The following is a 24,789-nucleotide window of genomic DNA, read 5'->3' on the forward strand; positions in this document are numbered from 1 at the left end:
ATGCGATTCGCTATCTTTATTCCAGCATTCGCCATGTTCCAAGAAGTGAACCAAACGTAATCTCCATTAGTTCTACTTAGAACTCCTTGAGAGGATTTAAAATAGGGACGTTCAATAAAAATTAATTTAGAATATTACAGAAAATATTCCTCATGGTGTAAACGTAGCAGCTTTTATCTGAGCACGTTTGTGATGCAGTGAAGCTAGCTGAAAGGGACCCAACACTTTCTGTGAAGTTGAATAAATATAATTTATTTATTCAATAATTAGAATCCGAATTATAATACTTATAAATAATTATGCTATTGAACAAGGTTTAGTAAGTGAAACATAAAACGAAACTAACTTTTTAATTTATTGGTATAAATTCAATTTTTAAATTAATTCTGTTATGTTAATTCCGAATCTGGACACACTGGAAGTTACAGTACATAACGGTCATATATGCTCATTTGAGCCAGTTGTGTTTTATTTTATTATCTTTGTTTTTCTTTGTATAAAGTTGTTTTCTGAATATGGAGAAACTACACAACCGTGGCTGTGTGAACTGACAATTTACACCAAAATAACCACAAAACCGGTTTATAACAAAAACGGTTAGACATGCCTATTATCTCTGCTTTGGACGTCATTTGGGAGATCGAGACAGAAGTGTAAACTTCATTAAATGAAAGAAAAGAAGAGCGTACGCTTCTTCGCTGTTTCCATCGTGTATCATGACCATCCAGCCATAATGAATGCTGCTATTTCTGTCTTAAAAAATTCAACTTTTTGAGAAGCAGTAAAAATGAAATAGTTGCTTCTGCAATGAAGACAGTCCTGCGTAGAGAAGGTCTTCCTACTCCTGTATCACAAACTAATTGGAAAGAACTTTCCATTCCCGAAACGAAACAAAAAACCCAATGAAAGATCCAACTGAAACATTGATATTTCACAGAATGGTAAAGAAACACACCTAATTTGAAAAACTTGAGATTAATGACCTAGTAAGAACATGAATAACTTTTGAGTTTAAAACAGAAAAAAATGAAAATTGCTATCTAATTGAACAAGGATTTCCTTATTTAAAAAGATAAATGAAAACTATCGACATTTTATAGTGTGAAAATCTCCTTTATGTGCCTCGATATAAATGGACTGGTGGAAGAGAATCGGGATTTGAACACAAAGCTCAAGAATAGCGAATGGTCACTGATTCATCTCAAGTAAATTAAAGGCAGTTTTTTATTATATATCGGAAACAAAGCCTTCAATACCTGAAGGCTATTCTGTTGGAATGAACTAAACTTACAAGTGTCCCGAATATTGATGCAATCAAATATAAGGAACATCGCTGTCAGTTTTGTGGTGATTTTAATGTCAGTGGGCTGGGTTCACTAAGTATTGCTATTTCTTCTGCTTGTGAGATAGTCAAGCAACAGAAAAGCCTTAAACTATCAAGGATTGGCCAGGACAACAAGAGTTCGCTCTTGGAAAAAAGTAATTTAAATGCCAGCAACTCGTGGGCCCTCACTGAAAATTTAACGAATTTCTTTGGATAAAGAAAGTTTGAAGTATTTAAAGGAAAACTTTCCAAAATTAAGTGATGCGAAATTCAAAGAAAGAAAGGCTATTGGACCCAAGTTTCGAACAAACGGTAATCCCTGTTCACTTAAAATGGTATATTTCTACCCCAACAGGACCGGATCGGCCATATAAATTTACAAGTAATCATTTTGGGAAGTATTACTCATTAACTGCATTTAGCGTTCACATGTGCTAAAACTACGGTCAATTCGAACTCGTGTATGGATTCTGCGCTGACCAATCGGTTACGCCAGGCCTTGTCAGCTTATTGCTGCATTTCAAATCTTTATTTCATGCGTTTTTAGGTAATAGAAAGGAAAATTATAAACGGCTGGTGGAAGAAATGTTGCATAACTATAAAGCTTTAACTTGCCGAATGTTTCTTAAATTAGATTTTTACATTCGTATCTGATTTTTTCCCCGGTGTTCAACCAGTACGAGTAAGTATAATGGAACAATGCTATCAAGGAAAGTGGGCCCAGACATCATGAGTAAGTGTCGTGTTTTTTTTATTACTTTAACAACAACACAAGCGGCCCCTAGCCAGAAACTGGCAGATCCGCTATATATATATACATTTTATATACATGAGGTATGAGGTATATTGAGGGTCTAGCGGCTGCTGGGATTTCTCCCATCTCCACGAATGTTCTATGTATCGGTGCCAGTACCCTGTCAAAGCCAGAGATTTAGAAGTGTGTGGTTCATGAGTAGTGTTATATGTTGTGCCCATTGTTTATCCGGCTTATTGGCCGACAGGCCCCTAATGGAACCCGACGTTGCCCATACCTCGCCACGTGGAGGCTAACCTGGTGTTACCAGTGAGTCAATTGTACTCTGGCAGGTCTTGCCACTTACTTTCCTGGGATTTTAGTGGCTAGCACCTAAAATAAAATTGATACGACCGCGGTTGATTTTAGCTCACTTACATTAAAACGCTACTACGGAGTTTGACGCTGAAGGTCTGTTTCTAAAGTGCCTAAAAGATTGGGCGAAAATTTTTTGGTGTATTTTAAATTTGGACGTGTAGGGTTATACACTGTGCAAGAGAAAGTGCTGGGATGGGAGAGTGAAGGCTGGGGGTTAAATAGGAAGAAGAGGGTCGATAGGGTAGGTGACCCCCCAATTATTCAGTGAGGTATGCCCATGCCCCATCAGAGGGAAGGCATGGTGTGGCAGAGAAGGGAGGAAACAGCGAGCCGTCACCTCCACCCTGCCGGGTGTGGGAGAAAAAGGATTGCACTGCACAAGAGTGCAGAGCCTTGAGCCAATATGGCTCTATCAAAGCGGCAACTTGGAATTTCTATATCTTCGTCGGTCTTCTCTGTCATCGGTAGCCTTTAGTATCCAGATTTGTCCTCCTCGGCTATGAACACAAGTCAGGTCCGTTGTCAGTCTGTTATCAATGGATGTGGTTCTCTTCATCATGGGAAGATCCGCATCTCCATGGGTTATTCTTGCGTTCGCTGGTTTTAGATGATTAGTAGTGAGCAGGTTCCTGAGGGAGGTTCTCCTTGAGTCCTCTCCACGCGTGTTCTGTGTCTCTTTTTTTTATCTGTTTCTTCTGTTGATGGCTATCAGTGTTTTACGCCTAGAAAATAGTTTTTGGGCATATTCCTTTAACATATATAATGATATACAGAGTCAGAGTGATGGTAATTAAAATGTCATAAGTGAACTGGACATGTAACGTGTCCACACAACAAATCACATCACGCAACTAATTAGAAATATAAATTGTGGCAAAAGGAACCACAAGACAACAGTCTTTGTCTGTCCTAGGAAGGACGAAAACCACACCCACTGTAGTGCTATACCAGTGGATGCTAGCTAATCCCGTACCCACAGCTGCCCAAACTGGGGTACTAGCTAAGAGGTAAAAAAAAAAGGAGATGGCAGGTGATATCAGATTTTAGAGATATCGATAGACATTGCAGGTTTTATTTGGTTGGTTTCTTGTTGTTGAGATAATGATGGACTCGAGAAGAGTTGCTTTCTCTTGGTGAAAACAGCAAGGAGAATTGTTGTAGAGCTGATAAAGGTAGAGAATTTTCAGTCAGTACCACTTCATTTCCTTCAGAAAAGTTGCTGACAGCAGTTTGTAGTGTAGAACTGTCGTCGTGGTACAGGTTGCAGCGATGCAGAATGTGCATCCAGATTTCCTCAGCACCACACAAGCAGAGATTGGTATCAGACAAGCCAAACTGAAATAGTTTGCAATTGATGGAGCCGTGCCCAGTAAGTATATATGATGTTGTTAAGCTGGGAGAAAACCATTGGCAAAAGGTCTTGTTGAGAGGGGAGGTGACTGCAGGAACAAAAGAGCGGGTGACTTGACCAGCAGTACTGGAATCCCATCGTGATTGCCACACATTGATCAGTTCATTCCAAATTCTCCGTTTCTCGTCTTTGATGTCAGCAGTTAGGTTACGTGAGAAGTCGAGAATCTCGCCAGGAACTCCGTGCTTTAGACGATAGCACAGTCCATTGAAGATGACATGCAGATCTAATGGTAAGACTCCAGCAAGGACCTGCAGAGCAGCAGTGGATACTGTCTTGCAGGCCCGGAGTATGGCAAGCAACAAATTCGTTCAATGGAGATGAGCTTGGAACGGAGTTTAACATTAACGGCTCTATGGAACCAGCCTCCCGCAGCATATGTTGTTATTGGTACTGTTGTGTAATATAGTAAGAGAGTCTTCCTATTTAATCCCCAGTCCGATTTGGAAATGCAGATAATTGCTGCAGTGAACTTCTTAATTTTCGAGGCGAGGTGATCAATATGAGAGGAGAAGGTTAACCTGTCATCTAAAATTACGCCAAGATGTTTTAATTCAGGTACAAAAGGGATTTGCTTACCGTCTATCTTTATATTAGGAGGTAATCTGCAATCTAACTTGGCCTTAAAAAAACCATCGGTTTTGTTTTTATGGCAGACTTTCTGAGCTAATCAAGACCACTTGATTAGCTCAGAAAGAGTTATATTGGCTGATTATTATAGTTGAAAAAACGCGATCGATTTGGAATTAGAAGAACCAAATTGTAGGCGAAGGCAGAGATATTTGTCAGGTTTTTTGCATGAGCCAGCTGTCCAAAACTATGTTCCAGAATAGGGGTCCCAGAACTGATCCCCACAAGCACGCAGAGACTTTCAGCGGAGAAGGTCCCGGCCTGAACCAGAAGTCACTAGACTAAAAAAATACCTATAAAGCCAGCGGAAAGAATATGTAAATGCAATTTCAAAACAAAAACTTTCCTCTTGGTAATACTTACTCCACAGGAAATTCTGATCCCTGGGGTCTATTATATAAAATTATCAAAAATAAGTCACTCTCATGAAGTATACAACACTGTAGTGAACAACGATACAGAAACCACAAGTGCAATGACTCAGTTAATGCCATCCTGGATCGCTTGCTTCCCCTAGACGATCTCACCACCTCCAGAACAATTATCTATTAGGAACAGCAACTCAACCTACCATCCCTCATATAAAATGGATCTCTTCCCGAGCTAAAGCTGGCCCTAAGCAAAAGTAAGTACGGTAAGGTAAGCAGCAGCCATTATCAATCCACTGCAAGATGGAAGCCTCCAGCAATTCAGGTTGAGGGAAATTGACCATAATCTGCCACGCTGGTCCAAGGCGGGTTGGCAGATCGACCGTATTTGGCAGTCAAGGGCTTGAATTCCAGTCTACTCAAAGAGCGTGTGCTACTGCACTCCTGCTCTTGACCACTCAGCTACGAAGACACATCATGAGTAAGTACTGTTGTTTTTTTAAAAAAGAATGTGAAAGCATGTATAAGAGAAAAAAATTATTTTATTGAATTTTTGACCACTTTTCTGTGTCGTCTTAAATATTTGGTTTTTTTTTAATGAATAAAGGTTTATTCTCTTTTAAATAGCACAATAAATGTAGCTACTGTCACGTGACATAAAAATAAAATATAATCGAAAAAACTGCACTTGCACTTTTTGCTTGTTATTTGCATCATCGGCATCAATTTTAGTAGAGTGAAGCTTATTTTAAGCATGTTAGCAAAAAAATTAGGTGAGTTGAATATATTCGCGGGGTCTTTTATGTATATGTGTATCTCAGAATGACCTATCAACAGGGTAAAGGTGATTGATTGCATGCGAACGTTTACTGTACCTAATGAATAAAATATCACTACCCAAAACTTCTGCTTAACAATTAGGCAGACAAAAGCAAACTGCTACCAGATCATTACGCTGATAGTAAATTCATGAAAATAAGCAATTATTATTATTATTTTTTCTTTCCAGCTTGGAATGAAACGGATTTTCCTGGTCCTCTTCCTCTGGACAAAGAACACACAGCCTTGGTCCTTCCTATGGTTCTTCAATACTTAACCCCTGCTGCAGTGTCCTTTGTCGGTTTGGGTGCTGTTTCTGCTGCAGTAATGTCGTCGTCAGATTCCTCAATTCTCAGTGCCAGTTCCATGTTTGCCAGAAATATTTACAAACTGATATTCAGACAAAACGTAAGTTATTACTTTAAGTATAAATTTAAATGTAAAGCCTGTATTTAAAATTACCACTTTTATATCATGTAGGAACCTTTGTACACTTAAACTTATTTCTAGGATGATCTCATGGATTAATCTTTTTTAAAAAAGAAAATTATCTAACAAACATGCCACGCAATATATTGGAAGGCTAAGCTTATATCTACTCTGAATAAATTGAATTAGATTATTTCAATGATACAACCCATGGTTGCATCATCAAAATAATCCATGGTTCTTGCCCTGGGCAAAACCCATGAAATAATATCTTAGGACTTGAGTGTACATTTGGTTTTTTTGAGGGGAGACCTCCCCCATTACTCTTTTTGTAATTACAATTTAATGAACGTCTGAGAGTCCCTTCTATGACGCTACCCTGGGACTGTAACCCTACTTTCGCATAAGCCAGGAATCGACAATGGTCAAACAGTATACAGTCAACTAAAATACACATAGGGGAACGCATAAAATGACATAGAGGTCATATGACATAAAATAATATACTATTCAGAACAGAGTACCAATTTTATCAAATATTTCAGAAAACAAAAAGTACTGTCTATTATAACTCAGGCAAACTTTGAAGAGCAGATTATAGCGTTCACTATGATGTAAGACCTAAGTGCCGGCTTTACGCTGGTGTGGGATTCCTTGTATCAGTGAAAAATGTTTCAAATTAGGAATCTGTTCAGGAAACTATCTGATGTTATTTTGCAAAAATGAGTACACAGAGAGTGAGTTGGAAGTTTTAAAGTGCATTTGTGATATTTTGCGATGATTGATGTTTGACATTTGCGATGTTATTTTGCAAAAATAAGTGCATCCAAGAGTGAGTTGGAAGTTTTGAAATTATTTTGTGATATTTCACTTTGAGTTAATTCGGAACCCGAGCATACCTTGCGTGTCTTCGTGACGACTTCCATGGGAATACGTTGTTGGGATAATTAAATGAAACTGCCTCGTGATTCCAATCAAGGTATTCTCTAGTGCCGCCTTTCACACCAGTGCCCACAGATTCCCAACCCCTGTCACAGATATCTGTAATACTGCTACGGAAAAGCTGAATCCCACAAAAGACAGAGCGCAAACGACCCTACAACTTTCTCCAACAGCATCCGAGACAGCCTATTGGTTGTTAACTTCTTAAAGCATCTTACACAGATAGTTGATGTGTTAATCTTATATTAGGCAGTGGACTGTAGTTCAAATTAGTTCGGAACACTGCTTGTTTTTTTAATATTTCATATTACGTTTATCGGAAATACAAACTTCCAAAATTGCAAGAAGCATAAAACGTTGGATGGACATTAACTTGCCTTTGATCTTAATCTGCTGAACTCGATGAAACCACAGAGAAGCTGCATAAAAAACTATGGGTAAAAATATTACTTTATAATATAGAAACACAGAGATGGACAGATGAAATTCACGAGTTCGTGAATAGTAAATGAATGGCCATTGCACAAAACAGAGGAACTAGAAAGTTGCTGGAGAGGTCTTCATCTTGCAGTGGATTGAAAATGGATGATGTTGGGCCGAAACCATAATTCTCCTGTCCTGAAAGTATGAACACATTACGTGATATATTTGTTGTTCACAAAAAGCTTCACGTAATGACCTGAGGGCACTCTCCAACCAAAGGAAGTCAATAAAAATAGCCAAAATATATTTATCTCAGAATTATTACGATCATCAATCAATGCTCCAATAGCACCTTCAGTTGAACAACTCTTACAAAAACCATACTGATCTGAAGAATAAAGGTTATGATCCAAAAACATCCTATGAAGATGACTGTACAGCAAACGTTCAAAATGTTTCCCTAAATTTGGAAGTAAGGAAATTGAACGGTATGCCTTAGGATCTGTACTTGATTTTCATGGTTTTGGAAGGACTTCAAGTAAAGCTAATTTCCAGATACCTGGAAAAACACCCGACAACAAATATTTATTATAGAAATTTAATAAACCATGAGGATATAATTCAGCCGGTTTTCTTTATAACTATATTTTCCACCAAGTAGGGGCCTGGTCATTTTTTATTATTTAACTTATTGTTTGTAATAGACAGATTATTCACTTGAAATAGATTCTTTATTAGCTAACCTAATGTCGTTCTGTACAGGAAGATCAGTAGATTGATCATCCACAGGAAACAATTGTGAAAGAATAGCAGAAATTGTGGTGTTCCAATCAGTTGTTTCATTGCCTTCATATATTATTGTGTTAAATATATCATTAGTAATCATTTTATTTCGAGAGATTCTATAAATGAGACTCCATGGGTCAGTGTTACCAGCTGTAGAAACAGTCTTTCCATGACTTAAATTTATGTTCCTGAATTGCCAAATGATAAGCTTTCTTTTTTATTGCTATCATTAAACCTGTAGTATTGAACTTCTGAGTCTGGCCACCAGTGAGGCTGAACAGCATCACGTCCTGTAAACACTTCCCTTCTAAGCCGTGTGAGGTCAGCTGACCACCATAAAATATTAGTAGTGCGTTTAACTTTTCTTTTTGTCGAAATATTCAGTACATAAAGTGTTTTGTACACAACTAACATATTCTGTTGCGCTCTGAGTTGAACTCAACAATTTTATCACTTGATAATTCTACACAAGAATTCCGCAAATCTCTCCAATCAATGCCTTTAATGGAAAAACGCCTCAAGTTTTGAGACTGTGCATATGAAAACCTGAAGAACTTCCAGTAATAATAAAAGAAATCGCACGGTGATCACTGTTAGTTAATTTAGTAAAAACAACCCAATTAGTTACAAAACAAGACAATTTTGTGACGTAATTTCACATCAATATTAGACTCACCTTGAGTAGTCGAAAATGTAAAAGGTAATACAAGTTTACGAACATGTCAATTACTAGATATTAAAAACTCATCAAATAGCAATCCACTCTCATTTGTATAATCGCAATGCCACAATGAAGATCTAGAGTTTGTATCAGAAGCAACTACTAGTATTTTGTTGGAGGCTGACATTCCGATGCTTGTGTCAGTATCCAACATAATTCCTGAAGATGCTGTCCGATGTTCAACGTATCCAGGAATAATGTAATCATTATCTTTAAACGGCTCGTCAATCAATATACATGTACTCTAATTTTCTTGGCCTACTCTTAATCTAGTTTTCTTGATCGTCCTCAGCTTTTAATCTTTTCCCGACATCGGGCACTGATCACTTCACAAGGCTCAAACATTTAGTGACACATTAAGGACATGGCAACCGAACAATTACACACATCTTCGAAGTCCGCAAGCAATTTACTTCACTCATATTGGTTGCTATTGCTATACGTGATGTTTCCTGCATATCTTTAATAACTGCTCTTTATGACCATGTACATGGCCCTCATAATCTTTAGGACGGGTGTTAATATTTTTGAGGGGACATATGCCCATGACAACAAGATTATTTCCGCGTACAGAATATTCCGTTATGAAGTACAATAGACAATCCAATAGTGCTAGAGCGTCAAATATATCAGAATCGAATACACAACAAAGGAAACCTACTATTAAGGCCAGTACAATGCGGATGCCACAAGGATAGAGGCACCTGATGAGATAATATGCCGATGTTAAGATTTTTAATACTTGGCAGTAATTAGTAATGCCTAATTACTAATACTCTGCGTTGCTAAATTAATAGAAGCGAAGGTTTCTGGCTTGCCTTTGTCATATGACCGCTTCAATGGGGGAGGCCTTTTGTTAATTTAATGAGATCAGTGGCGCAACCAGGAGTTTGAAGGAAGGAAATGCAGCAGAAATATTCATGTAAAAAGATAAATGAAAAATTACAGTTCATAAAACTAAATTCGATTTTAATTTTTTTTTCTGCGCCGTAATGCACCCGACTATCCCCTCCATCGTTGTTCTGTTGGAGTGAGACCAATGATAAATCAAAAAAAAAAAAAATTTTAAAAAAATACGCTAGCTTGATATGAAGTAGCAGTTTCAATATTGTCTCAGATATTTATAAAGGTTTGCTGTTTATTGTAAATCTTCCAAATTGACCAGTTCAGTAATTGATTGTTTTATTCTGAAACATTCGTACTAATTCAGTTTTTTATTCTTTCTTTTTATTTATTTTTCATTCTTTAGGCATCAGAGAGAGAAGTCATTTGGGTGATGCGAGTTGCCATTCTAATGGTTGGGACATTAGCCACCGCTATGGCCTTAACAGTAAAGTCCATTTATGGTTTGTGGTACTTATCATCTGATCTTGTCTATGTCATACTCTTTCCTCAACTAGTGTGCGTCGTATATTTTAATGAGCGCTGCAACACGTATGGATCTTTAACCGCCTACATCGTTGGCTTACTCATGAGAGCCCTTGGGGGAGAAGAAATTATAGGTATTCCACCCCTCATTCGTTATCCCTTCTACAGCCACGAACTTGGAGAACAACTATTTCCTTTTCGGACTCTCTCTATGCTGTTTAGTTTTGCTACCTTGCTGGGTGTATCGGCGTTCTTCAAATGGGTCTTTGAAGCCGGAAAGCTTCCTGCTAGGTACGATATTTTCCACTGCATTGTCAACATTCCAGAGGACATCATGAAGGTCCAAGAACCTCAAGAAGGCGAAATGACTGTTCTTAATGTGTCGATGTCGAAAAAGTATCAATCGGAGATGAACGGGCGAGTGAACCCCGCTCTCAACTTGACCAATGATGAAGCCGAAGAGTTGAAAGATCAGATGTCAATGACAAATTCTATGGATCCACCACCCCAATATAACTGCGCAGGGACAGATTATACTACGAAGCTCTAAATTACCATTTTGAAAAGAAATGTTGTACGTTTTAGACGATTAGTATGGATCATAGTGTGAACTTGTGACCCCCTAGCGTTCCCCCAGAGTGGGTAAGTTGTACACCCTGTAGTTTCTGGTGTTGGTGCATGGAAGATTTATTCCGCATTCTACTGTACGGAACTTGTGTGTGTGTGTTTGTGCTTAATTAACGGAGATGACAGTTCCATGTGGATATACAGAAGTTTTAAAATAGCTTGGTATCCGCACAAAGCTTGGTATGTATCATATGTGTCGTCCTGCTAAAGTAGCCGTGGAATTTTGGACTGACGTGGAAGAAATAACTCTCAAGAGGTTTTGGTTTTAACAAAGTATATATATATATATATGTATATGACGATGATTGTAACTGTGTACAAAGGCTGGAGAGAGGAATAACTTCGGTTTCATAACAGTTATATATTTTATACAGCGAACGTTGAAATATTATTTAAATTCTAGAAATAAGAATATGCCGAAATAGATTTTGTTGAGAAATTATAGAATTTATATGTTGCTGTTTTTAACTTTGAAAATAGAGAATTTAAATATCACATTGCTGCACATATAAATAAATCATGCTGTAGAGATAAAGGTAACGATTGAAAAACAGTCGAACATTTACCAAGATCTCCCTATACCATTTTCCTTATATTTAATGCCTACAGTTTTACTTATATGCTGATGAAGCGCAGAAAATATTTTTTTATATAAAGATTTATTATTAGATCAAATAAGCCGTAAATTTCATTTAAATATACTGCAATACAGCTAAAATCTATTTGGACTCATGTAGCTAACTGCAAATTATTCCATTTTACGGTACCTCTTGAAAACTATGCGCATTAGAAATTGCAGATGATAAAATGAAAAATCTGATTTTTCTAAACATTTAGATTTCGAAATAACCTTTTACTCGCATTTTAAACATTGTGAAGAAAATGAACATATTTTCCGCCAGCTATAAATACAAACAACTTTATACATATCTACATTTCGGCTTGGAATACTTTTTGCTTCCCTCTTACTTTACGAAAACATATCAAAAATATCAATTCTGTTGACACTTATCAACGGATTTAATTTCACAATCAAAGCAGGGACATATCAATAGTCGATTTAGATATATTTATGGAAATCACATTTTAAATAAATTTCTCAAGCAAGATATAGCACACGCTTCAATAATTCACTTTTATTTTAAAATTATAGCACGAGTATGTTTCAAAACAATAAATAAAATTATAACTTCAAAATCATACCTGAAAGATGAGAACTAAATTTTCATCCGAAATGTGCTAGACGAGTAACATTCCTTCATTAAAATAACAATAGATCGCGATTTAATATCATTAATTTTACAGTTGTGAAAAAGCAGGAAATTACAAACCACAAATAACAACCAGAAACAGATATAAAACCAAATAACAAGATGTCGATGACACCGATTACAAAATAAAATTTGCAGCTTGAATTTATGTATTTGTTTCCATTTATTATAAAAAAATAAATATTGAAAGATATGATAATTTTAATGAATATCAAATATATTAAATAACTTTTTACAAATTGAAGTTTTTATTTATTTTCAAATAATATACCTAAATGATATTATTAGAATTAAGATAGAACGTTGAGAATAAATCAGTCAAAGACCGAATCGCGAGCAGTAAGTCGTTTCCACAAGGATAAGAAATCTTTTATAGACAGAGCAGATTATTCATTTTATTTTATTTTATTGAAGGTAATGTGAATGTTATATGATACGACCAAGTATGAAAAATTATTGTTGTTGTTTACGACTTCATTATAAATATATTAATAGGACAATTTCATATTACTTATTATTCGTGATAAACGGTTGATATATTATTAATTATACCTAAGCAAGACTAAATTTAAAAAATATATTAATTGTCATCTACGTAGCAGAAATAAAATTATTTAATCTTGAAGGTAATATACGCTTAGTAAAAATGCCAAAGCCCATAGCTTTTAAAAGGCACTTTTGATTTATATATTTTCACATTAATATTTCCATAGAATCCAAAGAGTAAACAGAAGAAAAAAGTTAAAGATGCAACTTAATGCATTAAATCCCATTTGATTTAGAAAAGTCGAGGTCCTAGACTAATTTAAATTTTGTCCCTGAGTGACTTCTCACAATTACCGATTTTGTTTCCTGTTTTCCCATTGAAATTCCATATAAATTTTAAGCAGTTGAAGAGTGTTTCGTAGACATTTCCTTATAAGATTCGAAGCAAACTGTTGGAAAATAAGATTATTAGTATTAAATAATTGAAATCAAATATTAAATCAAAAAAGTTTTCTGCGTGTCTGTATTTCGATGTAGTTTATGGATAAATCTTTATTTTTCTGAGGGGGAAATTTGTTTTAAATATACTGTTATCAAGATTCCTCCGAATGAATAGGTAACAGTGGGTATTAGAATGGTGCTATCAACATTGATTTATTCAAATGTTCAAGTTTGCTAAAATGTTTATCGATATGTATATCTTGATTTGTAAGAAACATCCACAGCATTATATCGATAAGAATTCTGAGTGTCATTGTAAGAAATATAAATGCTCCAGATGTATATAAATTTGAAAGAACGCTCAAAAATTAAAATACCCATGTGCGGAAATGTTTGGAAAATATTTCTATTATGCTTCTTGAATCGAAAAGCATAACAGAAATCTCCTTCCGATTCATTCGGGAAGCATAATCTATTGAATTTCAGAGATTATATATACAGTATATGTTTTTTTTTTTTTTTTTTTTTTTTTTTCAGAGTTTTGTATCTTGTTTTGTCAAATGACGATTATATAAAAATACTGTTTAAAATATCAGTTAAAATTCTCACAGATTGATAAACTGTTTGATAAATAGATCAGAAGAAGATATCGGCTTAGATTTTTATTTCGAAGTGCGTCGTCTAATAAAATAAAAACTAAAATAGAATATTTTATTAAAAGTGTACTTTAGCTTTATTTATCCACACTCCCAGAAATTAAAGCATACAAAAGAAATATCAACTCTAATAACAGACGGTGATCAAAACTACTAAGAGAACCCTTAACCTTTCACTGCATTATTCGTGTGTGGGGGAAGGGGAGTGAAAGATGAGAGTGTAAATACTGAGAAATTCCTACAAATTTGGGGAAAAGAGAGGAAGTTATCACATTTTTTAGTTATTACTAAGAAATATGATAAAAGCAACATTAATACTAAAAATAAGTTTTTGAATTAATTAAAATTAAAAATGAATTCAACATTCATGATACAAACATATATTGACTTAATTATAAAAATAATTAAAATAACAGTTTTCGCAACTATTTTAAGTTAACTTTATCCGGAATCACAGGAGAGTTAAATTTTTGTAGTCTATAATTTAGTTAAAGTTACCGGAGTACTTTAACGACTGAATGCTACTCCAAATCTTCATTTTATAGAAGTTATTTCATTATTTCAGTGATTCTCATAGCTGTAACTATTAATAACGTTTCTCTAAAATGCATCCCTTTTGGACTATTTTCACTTTCCTTTAAAAAAACAAAACAAAAAAAAAAAAAAAACAGTAATCAGCATTTTATTGAAAATTAAAAGAAAATCTGTGGTTCCTTTAGATACGTTCTAAACAAATTAATTTTGGATACAGTATATCTGGGTTTCTACATAAGTAACGTTGTTCGTAATAAATTATTGGATGGTCCACTTTCCTACTTTAATAAACACAGCAAGGTTTATTAAAAATGCCATATAAGGCGTTCTATAACCGATAGGGTTACAAAAAAGTTGAAATAACCTCATTAAGTAAGTGAACATCTCCGAAATCTGCGAAGTAAAATTAATCGCTTCTTCAGTGCATTTATATATAAAATTGGCTGGAACTGACATATACAAAAATTATTTCCTATATGTGATCGATACACTCTGTAGACAACCTGATCAACCCTTTGTTCAAAGAAATTATCACCAAGGTCGATGCCCTCGCGGAGTTTGTACTAGTTACGACCACTGTGCTTCCATAAAAAATGGCCTAGTTTCGAATCCTTGTATACTGAAGCCTCATGGCCTTAGCTGTTAATAGTCGCTAATTCTAAAACAACCAATTTCGCACCTCTTCCATCAGTGCGATAATAGTTGTAATCATTGCAACTGTAAGCAGCATCACCAATAGCAGCTTTGTAATCGCCAGTTCTCAGGTGACGTAATGATCCTCTAGCCGTGTTGATAGAGCCTGCATATTCCAACTGGTGTCCTCGGAGTGGCTTTCTCACTGAACAATGAAAAAGTAACCACATAGGGCGAAGTTTGGAGAAGCACTTCCTATCCCTACATCTGCAGTAATTTTGGAACATCCTGATGTGTCCATCGTATCAGGATGTTCTGAAATCATAGATCATGAGGTACGGCAGTTATCGATGATCGAATAGTTTCACGAGACTGGACATATAGCCTCCCTACAAGTTATGACGGGTGGATATTTTTTTCTAAATACATATGAAACTTAATCCCTGTCCAAACATTCATGAAACTTGCCCTTTTTCAGGACCCAAAATTGAAGAATGCACACACGCCACTTATATTTAATGGACAGCCGATACTAGCAACAAGCTATAGAAGTCAGATGTTAACACATCTAATACTTGGCTTTGGTTGTTTTATGATCATTTTTCAGTTTTCTCCTTTCTTAGTTGTTCTTGTGCTATATTGGGCTTGTACAGCTAATTTTTCGCACTAACTTCACTGATAAGGGATTAAGTCTGTTACCTTTAGAAACGTTTGAATAAACACCAAACATAGCTGAATCTGACAGTAAAATTAGAAATGAAAAATTTTACAATACAGAACACTTGTCTACAATAATTCATGCAAAAGAAAGTTAATCCGGTACCCATTCCAAACCCTGAGTAGCACACCTGTTCTGATTTGACCGGAGGTACGAACCCACGTGACCAAAAAATACAGTCGATTATCCTATAAAATGACTTAAATTAAAACGCCACTGATCAACCTGTCGTGCCGTAGTATAAACAGAACATCTCTCCTTCTCTCTCTAAAATTTTCTTAGTACTTTACCCAGTTTCAGAACGCTTTATACCAGGCATTTCAAACTGGCGTTGCCGACCGACCGGGCTAGCCGAGTGGGTAAAGTACCTGCCCGGCAACCCAAAGGTCGCGGGTTCGATTCTCGCCTCGGACTTGGATCAAAGTACTGCAAAAACCTTGGGAGGTGCAATATGGCCACAGAAGCCGATGCGCCAACAACTACCAAATCAAAAAAAAAATCAAACTGGCGCCTGATCGTGTCATTTTGGCTGTCCGCAGCAGTACGCCATGTAGTGAGACCCGATATGACCTAAATTCTCTAAGCTGCTTGGCAGAAAAAACTGTGTATATGTGATACTGGATATTGCAGGTGCCAAACTAGTGGTCCACGTGCAGTCTCAACAGTTTGATAAATGTTATCTTTTAGAGGTTAACAATGATAGCCCTTATGAAAACAGTAGTAAATGTTGATACTTAAAATATAACACTAATATGAAATTTAAATAAAATTTATAAATGTAGCTGGTTATGAGAATGCCGCGTGTCTCCAAAAAAGTGCCCATAGGCTGCACAAGCGACTCATGTGCACTTCTGAGTTTGACACCTCTGTTTTATATAATAAAAAATATATAAATAAATTTTCTGCTTATACTGCGTGAAGACCACACGGTCAGAAGAAGTCACAGAATACGAGAAACAGCACAGTTTTTTTAAGTTAACCTCGCTGTGTTTATTTGCCTATTTTGTAGTCTTCCATTTATTTTGATTGTAACTATGTTTAAAAATGACCGTTTTATTTATTCATTAACATTTATTTAAACCATATTTGTATATCTTGAGTGCAGTTCCAGTTATCAGGCACATAACAAAGAGGTTAGTATAAAAATGCATCTTATAGAATTGTCTTATTCTCATAACTTAGAAGAATATCTGATATATTACGCTTTGAAACTGAAATACAGATAATATTAAAAACTAGTCGTCGTAATGCTAAGGTTGCCTTATTAATAGAAACATGGCATTAAACTTCAGATATTTTGGAAAAATTAATTACATTTGTAATTAATAATCAGAAAATTCAAAATAAGAATTTTAAAAATGCAAAAAAACAGGCTACCGAAGTTAAAATAACAGTTAATGCGATGACGCATGTTTTTCTTCCATAAAGATATTTTTTAATTGATATCAGTTGCAACAAGAGTTTTCTGTAATTTCCAAAGGTAATCCATTAAGATTGAAATCGAAATAATTAACTAGGATCGGAAGTATGTGTGTGTGTGTGTGTGTTGCAGCTCTTAATACAATAAGCATTTAACTGTAATTTATGATGAGAAAATCTGAAAGGCGCACAAAATTCAGCTGTTTCGGTTCATGAACCATTTACTTTGACTTGTCCATTACGTTTAATGAACTAAGGAAACATTAGTGTAAAAAGCAATAAATATATACTCAGCAAATGAGCTCCTCAGCACCCGCAGATGCTTTTGTGTACGCGTGTGTATGTGTATATATGTGCGTATGTGTATGCGTGGAAATCGAAAGGTTGCGAGAAATTTTGAGAAGGTTGCGTAGTTTGAATTAACCCGGGTCTTGTGACATTGGTACATCGTCTGTAAATTATGTTGTGTGTTCTTAGGCCGGTTTGTACACTTGAACGAAAGGGAAAAAACATTGAGAAACTAGGCTCCCTCCTTTTCAGTCTATTTAGCCAGGTTGTATCGCTTAAAAAGGTTTTAATAAATTTTCATCAAGAGTCCAACCTAGATCTTTCCAATCAGGGATGAGTGGGCATTTGTACAAGAATGCATAAAACCAAATAAAATCTTATTTTTTACTTACTGTACAATTATGATTCAGCAGGATATTCGCAAAAATCTATAAAAATCATTGCTAATTCGACCACGAGTAATTCTACTTTCTAGATCTTAAGGAAGTATCTGCTTAACTTTCAGTATCGGAAAACTTTTGGGTTGCTGGTAACCATAACAGGAAGACAAAAAAATTTTCTTTTCATGTACCTTCTGATACTATATCAATATTATTTGATTTAATTTACGGGAGTGAATCAAATCAAAACGAATTTATTTTTATCATCAACAGTTACTTCATTTTCCAAAAATAAATAAAATAAAAGAAATTGCACCACAGTTTAGGTATCTATCCAGTCTTCACTCTAGATTTTATATATTCTGTTCATAAAAGTCCTTTGATTACGTTTCCACCATCTGTGACAACTTCCATCATTTCATCGTCCTTGTGTGGATTCGACCTCTGATACATTATTTTTTAGTCTTCCAAAAACATAAAAATTGTGACTGATGACATAAAAACTGTAAATGATAGCGCCATGATGATGTGGCAAGCTGCCTTGCCACATCATCATGGCGGATATCGATCTGCCATGCTGTTATTTGTCAAGCCAACATTTTGCAAAATTTGTGTGTGTGTGAGAGCTTGTCCTGGTTGCGGGTATACTCCACAGGATTTCTTCCTTCACGGTAACGATTTAAAATTAAAATTTCTTGCAGTTGTCACAGCTGTGAATTTCATACATCTGTCATGCAACCATACTTGTTTTAATTTAATTTTCCTTAATGTCTGTTGTTCGAGAAAGTATGAATGCCGCCACCAGAATTTAGTTTACTCAATCTATTTAAAGCCTTAGATGTGCTTGTATAACTCCAGTAAACTTAAAGAACTATTTTTGATTAAATTTCCATCATATCTGTCAATTCTTTAATGTCGATCATTGTACTGTAAAACTTCCTGTCTGTTCATAAATTACAATTCTTAAGATTCTCAAATACTGTACTAAAAGTCCAGAGCAATAACTGTAACCCTTTGCAATGCTACGGACTATCTGTCAACTGAACAGTTACGCATACCATCAGTATGAAGTCGGATACCATCAGTATATCGGAAACAAAGTAGCTGGAACCCCCGAGGCAGTGATTTAGGAATCGGACATGCACAGGTGCTGTTTGTTGTATTCATATGCCGATATATATATATATATATATATATATATATATGAAATAATGGATTGAAAAGTGTAACGGAGAGATAAAAAAAGATAGAAATAAATACCAAGATGATATGACAAATGCACCTGTGTGCGCAAAGCAGCAACAAAGCATACATAAGATGATTATGCTCGAGAGATACAATTGATAAGTCTGTTAAAAATTGCGAAGATGGATTAAATTACACAAAATGCCATAACTAATAGAAGGACAGCAGAAATAGATATTATAGGTGTGAGAAAGAGAGAAAGAATGTGATTGTAGGCTAAATTGCAAAGTCAATTAGACAGCATGGAACTGTAAAGCAAAAATGATTTAAATTAATATAAGGAGTAGCAGCTAGCATCAGATATGGGTGGTTAATTTTGGTAATAGATCCAAAAAAAAGGGGTAGAGAAATTATGAAATTAAAATATAATGTTAGCTAAAAGTAAATATTGGTACATAATCAGGTATCCATATTTACGCATCCATCTTAGCACTTTTTAAGTGCTAAGATGGATGCGTAAGATGGATTTATCAATTCTCTATATACATATAGAATACATCTTGTGAAGCCATTAACATAAAAGTTAATACGAGACTTGAATATGTTCCTACTGGTGAGAAAAATAATCTTTTGTCTGTCTTATTTTATTTTAATTGATTTTAGCAAGTATATTTTAATTGTTTTATTTTATTTTAGCCATCAGTGTATATTTTAGCAATCAGTGATCGATATAGAAAGAACTATTACGGCTGCTATCTTCAACCAGATTTCCCCCTCCCCCAAAGAACGTGTGTCACAGTTAGTAGCCAACATGATAATTAAGTTGACTTCATTTTATCATCATCAATGCATTTCATCAATTTATTCCATTCATTATCAATATTATTTCAATCTTTAAGTTAAATATATTGAAGCATTTATTTATTTATAAAAGTAGGTATACTCATTGCTAAATTTTATTTAAAATCTGTGTATAAAAGCATACTAATATTTTTAATGCGAAATAAAATATGCACTTGTTCTGGAAGGGGGAGTGAAATTTATGAAATATTTTAAGGGAGACACAAGGCATAAAAGTATGAACAATGAAACAGCAAAACGAGTACACTTATACGAAAATCATGTACTGTACTGCATTTGAACCCATCACTCCCAGAGCCGTCTTTTCACTGAGCCTAGGATTCACGAAATTTTTGGAGCCTACGGGGAAAAAAAAATCCTGCAAAAAATATAATTCAAGTAGAATTTAACAATTTTATTCCAACAATAAAATTATACAAAACTAATTTTTGAACACAGCTTTGTAAGATAAATTCTGGTTTTTTTTTCGACTTTTCCTGTTAGCAAAAGCACATAGTGAGATATCTTACTACTCTGTAGCGAAAGCATTAGCAACGCCATCTAAGTTCTCATTGCGTGTAAGTTGTGCTGAAATAAGTATTGTGGAAATAACTTCAAAACAAAATTTATTAAAATGAATGGATCACAAATATAAATTTGGTTCTTATTTAAAAATTAATTTTCCTTGCAAAATTACTAATTAGTTCTTTTAGGGCCATTTTGGAGTTTTTTTTCTTTAAAGCTAGTGTAACTAGATCATTTAACCTGGTTTTTTTCTCTAATTTTCCTCTACTGGGAACGTAAGAAATAACGCTTGGTGATCCTCTGCTATTATATAAATAATAATATTATTATTTGATATAGTTTTCCTTCTATAAAAATTATAAAAAAAATGTAATGGGACAGACTCGTGAGTCATCACTACCATCATGAGTCCTTACGCTTTGTTAATTCTTACACTGTGGTAGCTAACACCTCTGTCTGCAGTATACAATGAACTCTCTTTGCTACTGTCGTCGTGGTACAACTGTTCCTTTTTTTAATAAACGATTTTGTGCCCCTTGTATGAGCTTTCCGCGATGGATGGATGAATGGATGGATGGATGCCAGATAGCTGAGCTTTTATTGTAATATTAATCTTCTACTACTAATATTTTTAAAAATCATATTCTCGAGAAAATTAATTGGCTCAGTTCACGATAAATGTATTTAATTAACAAGATTGGGGCATTATTTAGACCATCGGAGGACTCTTAACACATTGCGTAACTCAAGGAGAACAAGCTCCATTAAAAATGGATTCAGAGCTGTAGTCTGGCTCGACCAGCCAAGTTGTTGCTTCATTCTCTTTAAAGTTAAGTGGAACATATTATTATTATTATTATTATTATTAATATCAATTTATTTCCGAAGAACTGTCCTTTTACAGCTATGCAGCTAGAGGACATGAGTTATATACAGAGAAAAAAAACATAAAATACAGACATATGCATTGCATACAGAGCCAGATACAATATACGGCCTTAAACAGCCACTGGTGAAGATACAAAAACATAAAGTTATAAGAAATACAAAAACATAAAGTTACAACAAGTACAAAAACATAAAGTTACAACAAATAAAAGTGCATCCGGATACATCGAAGAATGGATATTGCGGTATCACAGAGAGTCCACCTAGAGCTTGACTAAGGCATACATGTCTGCAAGAATGGAAGATCTGTAGGTTCTGTCCTTGCAAAGTTTCTCAGCGTCTATGGCTAATCTGTTAAATATTTGGAAGGAGTTGTGTGGAAACATGTTGTCCAAGGAGGACATGCTACGCAGCTTCGACCTGTATGGGGAGGTGTTGGACTGGCATCTTCTACTGTCGGACGGTCTGGCGATGATATCCCAAATATCGGGTGACTTCAGTTTTCCGGATAGAAGCTGAGAGAGGGTAAGAAGGTTCCTAGAGATGATGTGATACCTCCAAGGAAGCGTATTAAGATTGGTGACCAGAACAGATTTTGAGATTGTAGGTGTTAGCCCAGCAACCCTATTTAGCCATTTCAAGATCCAGAATTCCAGGGAGAGGAACCTGGCTTGGTATGATGAGGGTGCTGAGGACCATATAGTCGAGGCATATAATGGAATTGGGAAAATACAACGAAGAATGTATTTGATGATAAGGTCCGGGTTATGGAAGTTGGAGATCTCTTGTTTTACTGCCCATAAAGCCGAATATGTTTTCGTTCGAGTGGCATTAAAGTGAGGCAAGAAGGTGAGGTCTTTGTCCCAGATGATACCCAAATCTTTATGTTGGGTGACTTTTTTAACTGGAGAATTCGCAATAATGATGTCCACCTCGTTGGTATTTTTCTTCTTAGTGATAGAGAGTTGTGCAGTTTTCTCTTTATTAATGGAGAGCCCAATCGCATGAAGGTAGTTTTCCAGTTCATGTAGCTGTCGGTTGGAGCTCACAGTAATAGACTGGAGAGACTGGGGGCATTTTGTGATGATGAAGAACTTAATATCATCTGCGTAGGTGGTAAAATTAGTACGGTTTGATAGGAAGGGTTCTAAAGATGCGGCGAAGAGGGCGGCAGAGAGAACGCCCCCTTGGGGGAGCCCTCTGGAGCACAGAATGTGGTGATTATGGTTTTGATTTCTGATCCATAGGATCCTGGACTGAAGGAGTTTCCTAAGGAGAACTAAGATGTTGCCAGAGATTTTGAAATAGTTGCACAGTATGGTACATAATGCATGGGTGGACAGATTGTCAAAGGCCGCCTTAATGTCGAGAAACACAATATCCAGTTGCTCTTTGTTGCTTAAGGTACTTTCAATTCTGAACAGTGTGTCCAAGAGGTTGGTGATCGTGGAACGTCCAGGTAGTACACTATGGAGGTATGGAGGTTTGTGGCCGAACATGTGATGGATGAGAGCAGGAAGTATGGCTCTTTCCAAGATTTTGAGAAAAGTGCATCCTACAGAAATTGGTCTGTAGTCATTAGGCAATTTTGGGTTAGACTTTTTTGGAACTGGAGAAACATAATATGTGTTCCAGATAGCAGGGTAAACTCCTGTTACGAGGACGGAATTGAATGCATCAAGCAAGAGATCAATGATATATACACTGCACAGTTTAACCATGAAAATAGGGAATCCATCCGGGCCAGTGGTAGACTTGTTGGGAAGACTGTTGATGACCTCAGTAAGGCGTTCCTTTGTGATGGCTATTTTATCCAGTGATGTCTGGTTAGCTGGTGGATTAACCCGAATAAAGGGGTTTGGGGCAGATAGGGGCTTAGTTGCGAGCGAGTTAGCCCATGCAAGGAAGGTGTCAGTGGACATGGGGGACTGTTGATTCTTGTTGTTGAAGATTCTTTTCCCAAGTTTCATTCTGTGTGCAATCCAGTCATTCTGCGCCTTCCTCCGAATGCGTAGAAAGCGTGCCCGATGTTTTTTATAGAGTTGGTAGTCGGCTAGATCCCGTGTTTTTTGCCATTTCCTGTATAGTTTCTGTTTCATGATGAAGGCGAGTTTTGCGTCGCTGGTAAACCAGTTCTTGGTCCTGGGAGACAGGCGTACAGATTTGGAGGCCCCTTCACAGGCGATGTCTTTTAACAAGTTTGCTAAATTGGTAAGCGTTTGATCAGGTTGGCTAGCAGCAATTTTTTTCCAGTCTGTAGCTTTTAGTCTTTGTAGGATGATTTGAGGTTGCATATATTTTAATGAGAAGATCTTGAGTTGGGATTCTTTATGGTCATGCTGTTCAAGTTGTCGGGGAGAACATAGACATTCACTCGTCTAATAGTTTCCCCTTTAATCAGAAGGGAAACTATTAGACGAATTGCAGGTTGGCTGCAGGGCAGGAGGCAGAGGGTCGTGATTAATGGTTATTTTTTTTTTTAGATTGAGCTAACATAAAAAGTGGGGGATCCTCAGGGTACTGGCATTACACCAAAACATCACTGGCCCCAGTACTTCACGGGTCTGGGGCCAGTGCTGTTTTGGTATAATGCCACTACCCTGGTCAGATGTTAAGATCGGTTGATTTATCGTACATTTCTTTTTATAGAGTTTTGAAGAGAGAGTTCATAATCCCAATATATAAGGAAATTGTTAAGGCTGCACTTGATATACTGTGTTCAAGTACGGTGACCGCACTTAAAAAAAAAATAAATAAAAGGCATTGCGCTTCCTGAACGGATCCAAAGACGTGAAATCAAGAAAAGGGCATCCATATGAGGATGCTCTTTTGTGTATTTGGGCTATAGAGCTTGAAAACTAGATAGGTTCCTTAGAGGAGACTTGACTGAGGTGTATACGGTTCTGAGAGGCAGAAGTAAAATAAATGAGAGGGAAAGTTTCACGGTTATAAATAAATAATTCCAGTACTAGGGGCCACAAATTCGAATTACCAGGGAAGAGATTTAGACTGGAGTGCAGGAAGCTTTTTAATCTGGAATACGTTATCTTCATGCGTCGTTGAGGCTGACAGCTTGAGGAAATGCAAAGGACAGTTGGATAGACACCAACGTGTGGAGGGAGTCAAATAGGTAGTTTATTTTATTTTATTACTGGCCATGCGAGTTGTTGGATTTTGGTTTATTCAAACCAGGTGTTTACACTGCTTGCTGTACAGGATGTAGCATTAATATGCTGGAACTTGGAGGAGGGTTCCATATAACTGCCAGAGTTCCATTTCCATATAACTGCACCACGAAAATGTTCAAGATTCCAGTGTCCCGCTCGGCATTGATGGATTTTGGCACTACAATCAACTGCGTCTGAACCTCGTCTTCTGAAATTAATTGTGGGCACAATACACTATGATAGAGGCCGTTCCCCGGGACATTCTCCACACTTATACTCGACCGTCTGATCTGAAGCCCCTGAAACACGACTCGCCATTGCACAGGGCTATTTCCACGGTCCATTGATTCAAGAACGTGAGCAGGCACCACTGTAAATAACTTCTGGCGTTCGTTCGTG

General features: G+C 36.2%; 1 protein-coding gene across 1 annotated transcript in view; it reads left to right on the plus strand.

Annotated features, from left to right (window-relative positions):
- Nucleotides 1-11,202, plus strand: part of ChT (choline transporter) — a 73,821-nt gene extending 62,619 nt beyond the window's left edge. The window contains exons 7-8 of the mRNA XM_090377472.1: nt 5,854-6,071; nt 10,214-11,202. Coding sequence (XP_090233598.1) covers nt 5,854-6,071; nt 10,214-10,882 — 887 coding nt within the window. The 3' untranslated portion in view covers nt 10,883-11,202. The remainder of the gene's footprint in view (nt 1-5,853; nt 6,072-10,213) is intronic.
- Nucleotides 11,203-24,789: the final 13,587 nt, after the last annotated feature.

Source organism: Mastigoproctus giganteus, chromosome 7 (genome assembly GCF_048544385.1).
Source record: "Mastigoproctus giganteus isolate SK-2022 chromosome 7, ASM4854438v1, whole genome shotgun sequence".
Classification (NCBI taxonomy): Eukaryota; Metazoa; Arthropoda; class Arachnida; order Uropygi; family Thelyphonidae; genus Mastigoproctus; species Mastigoproctus giganteus.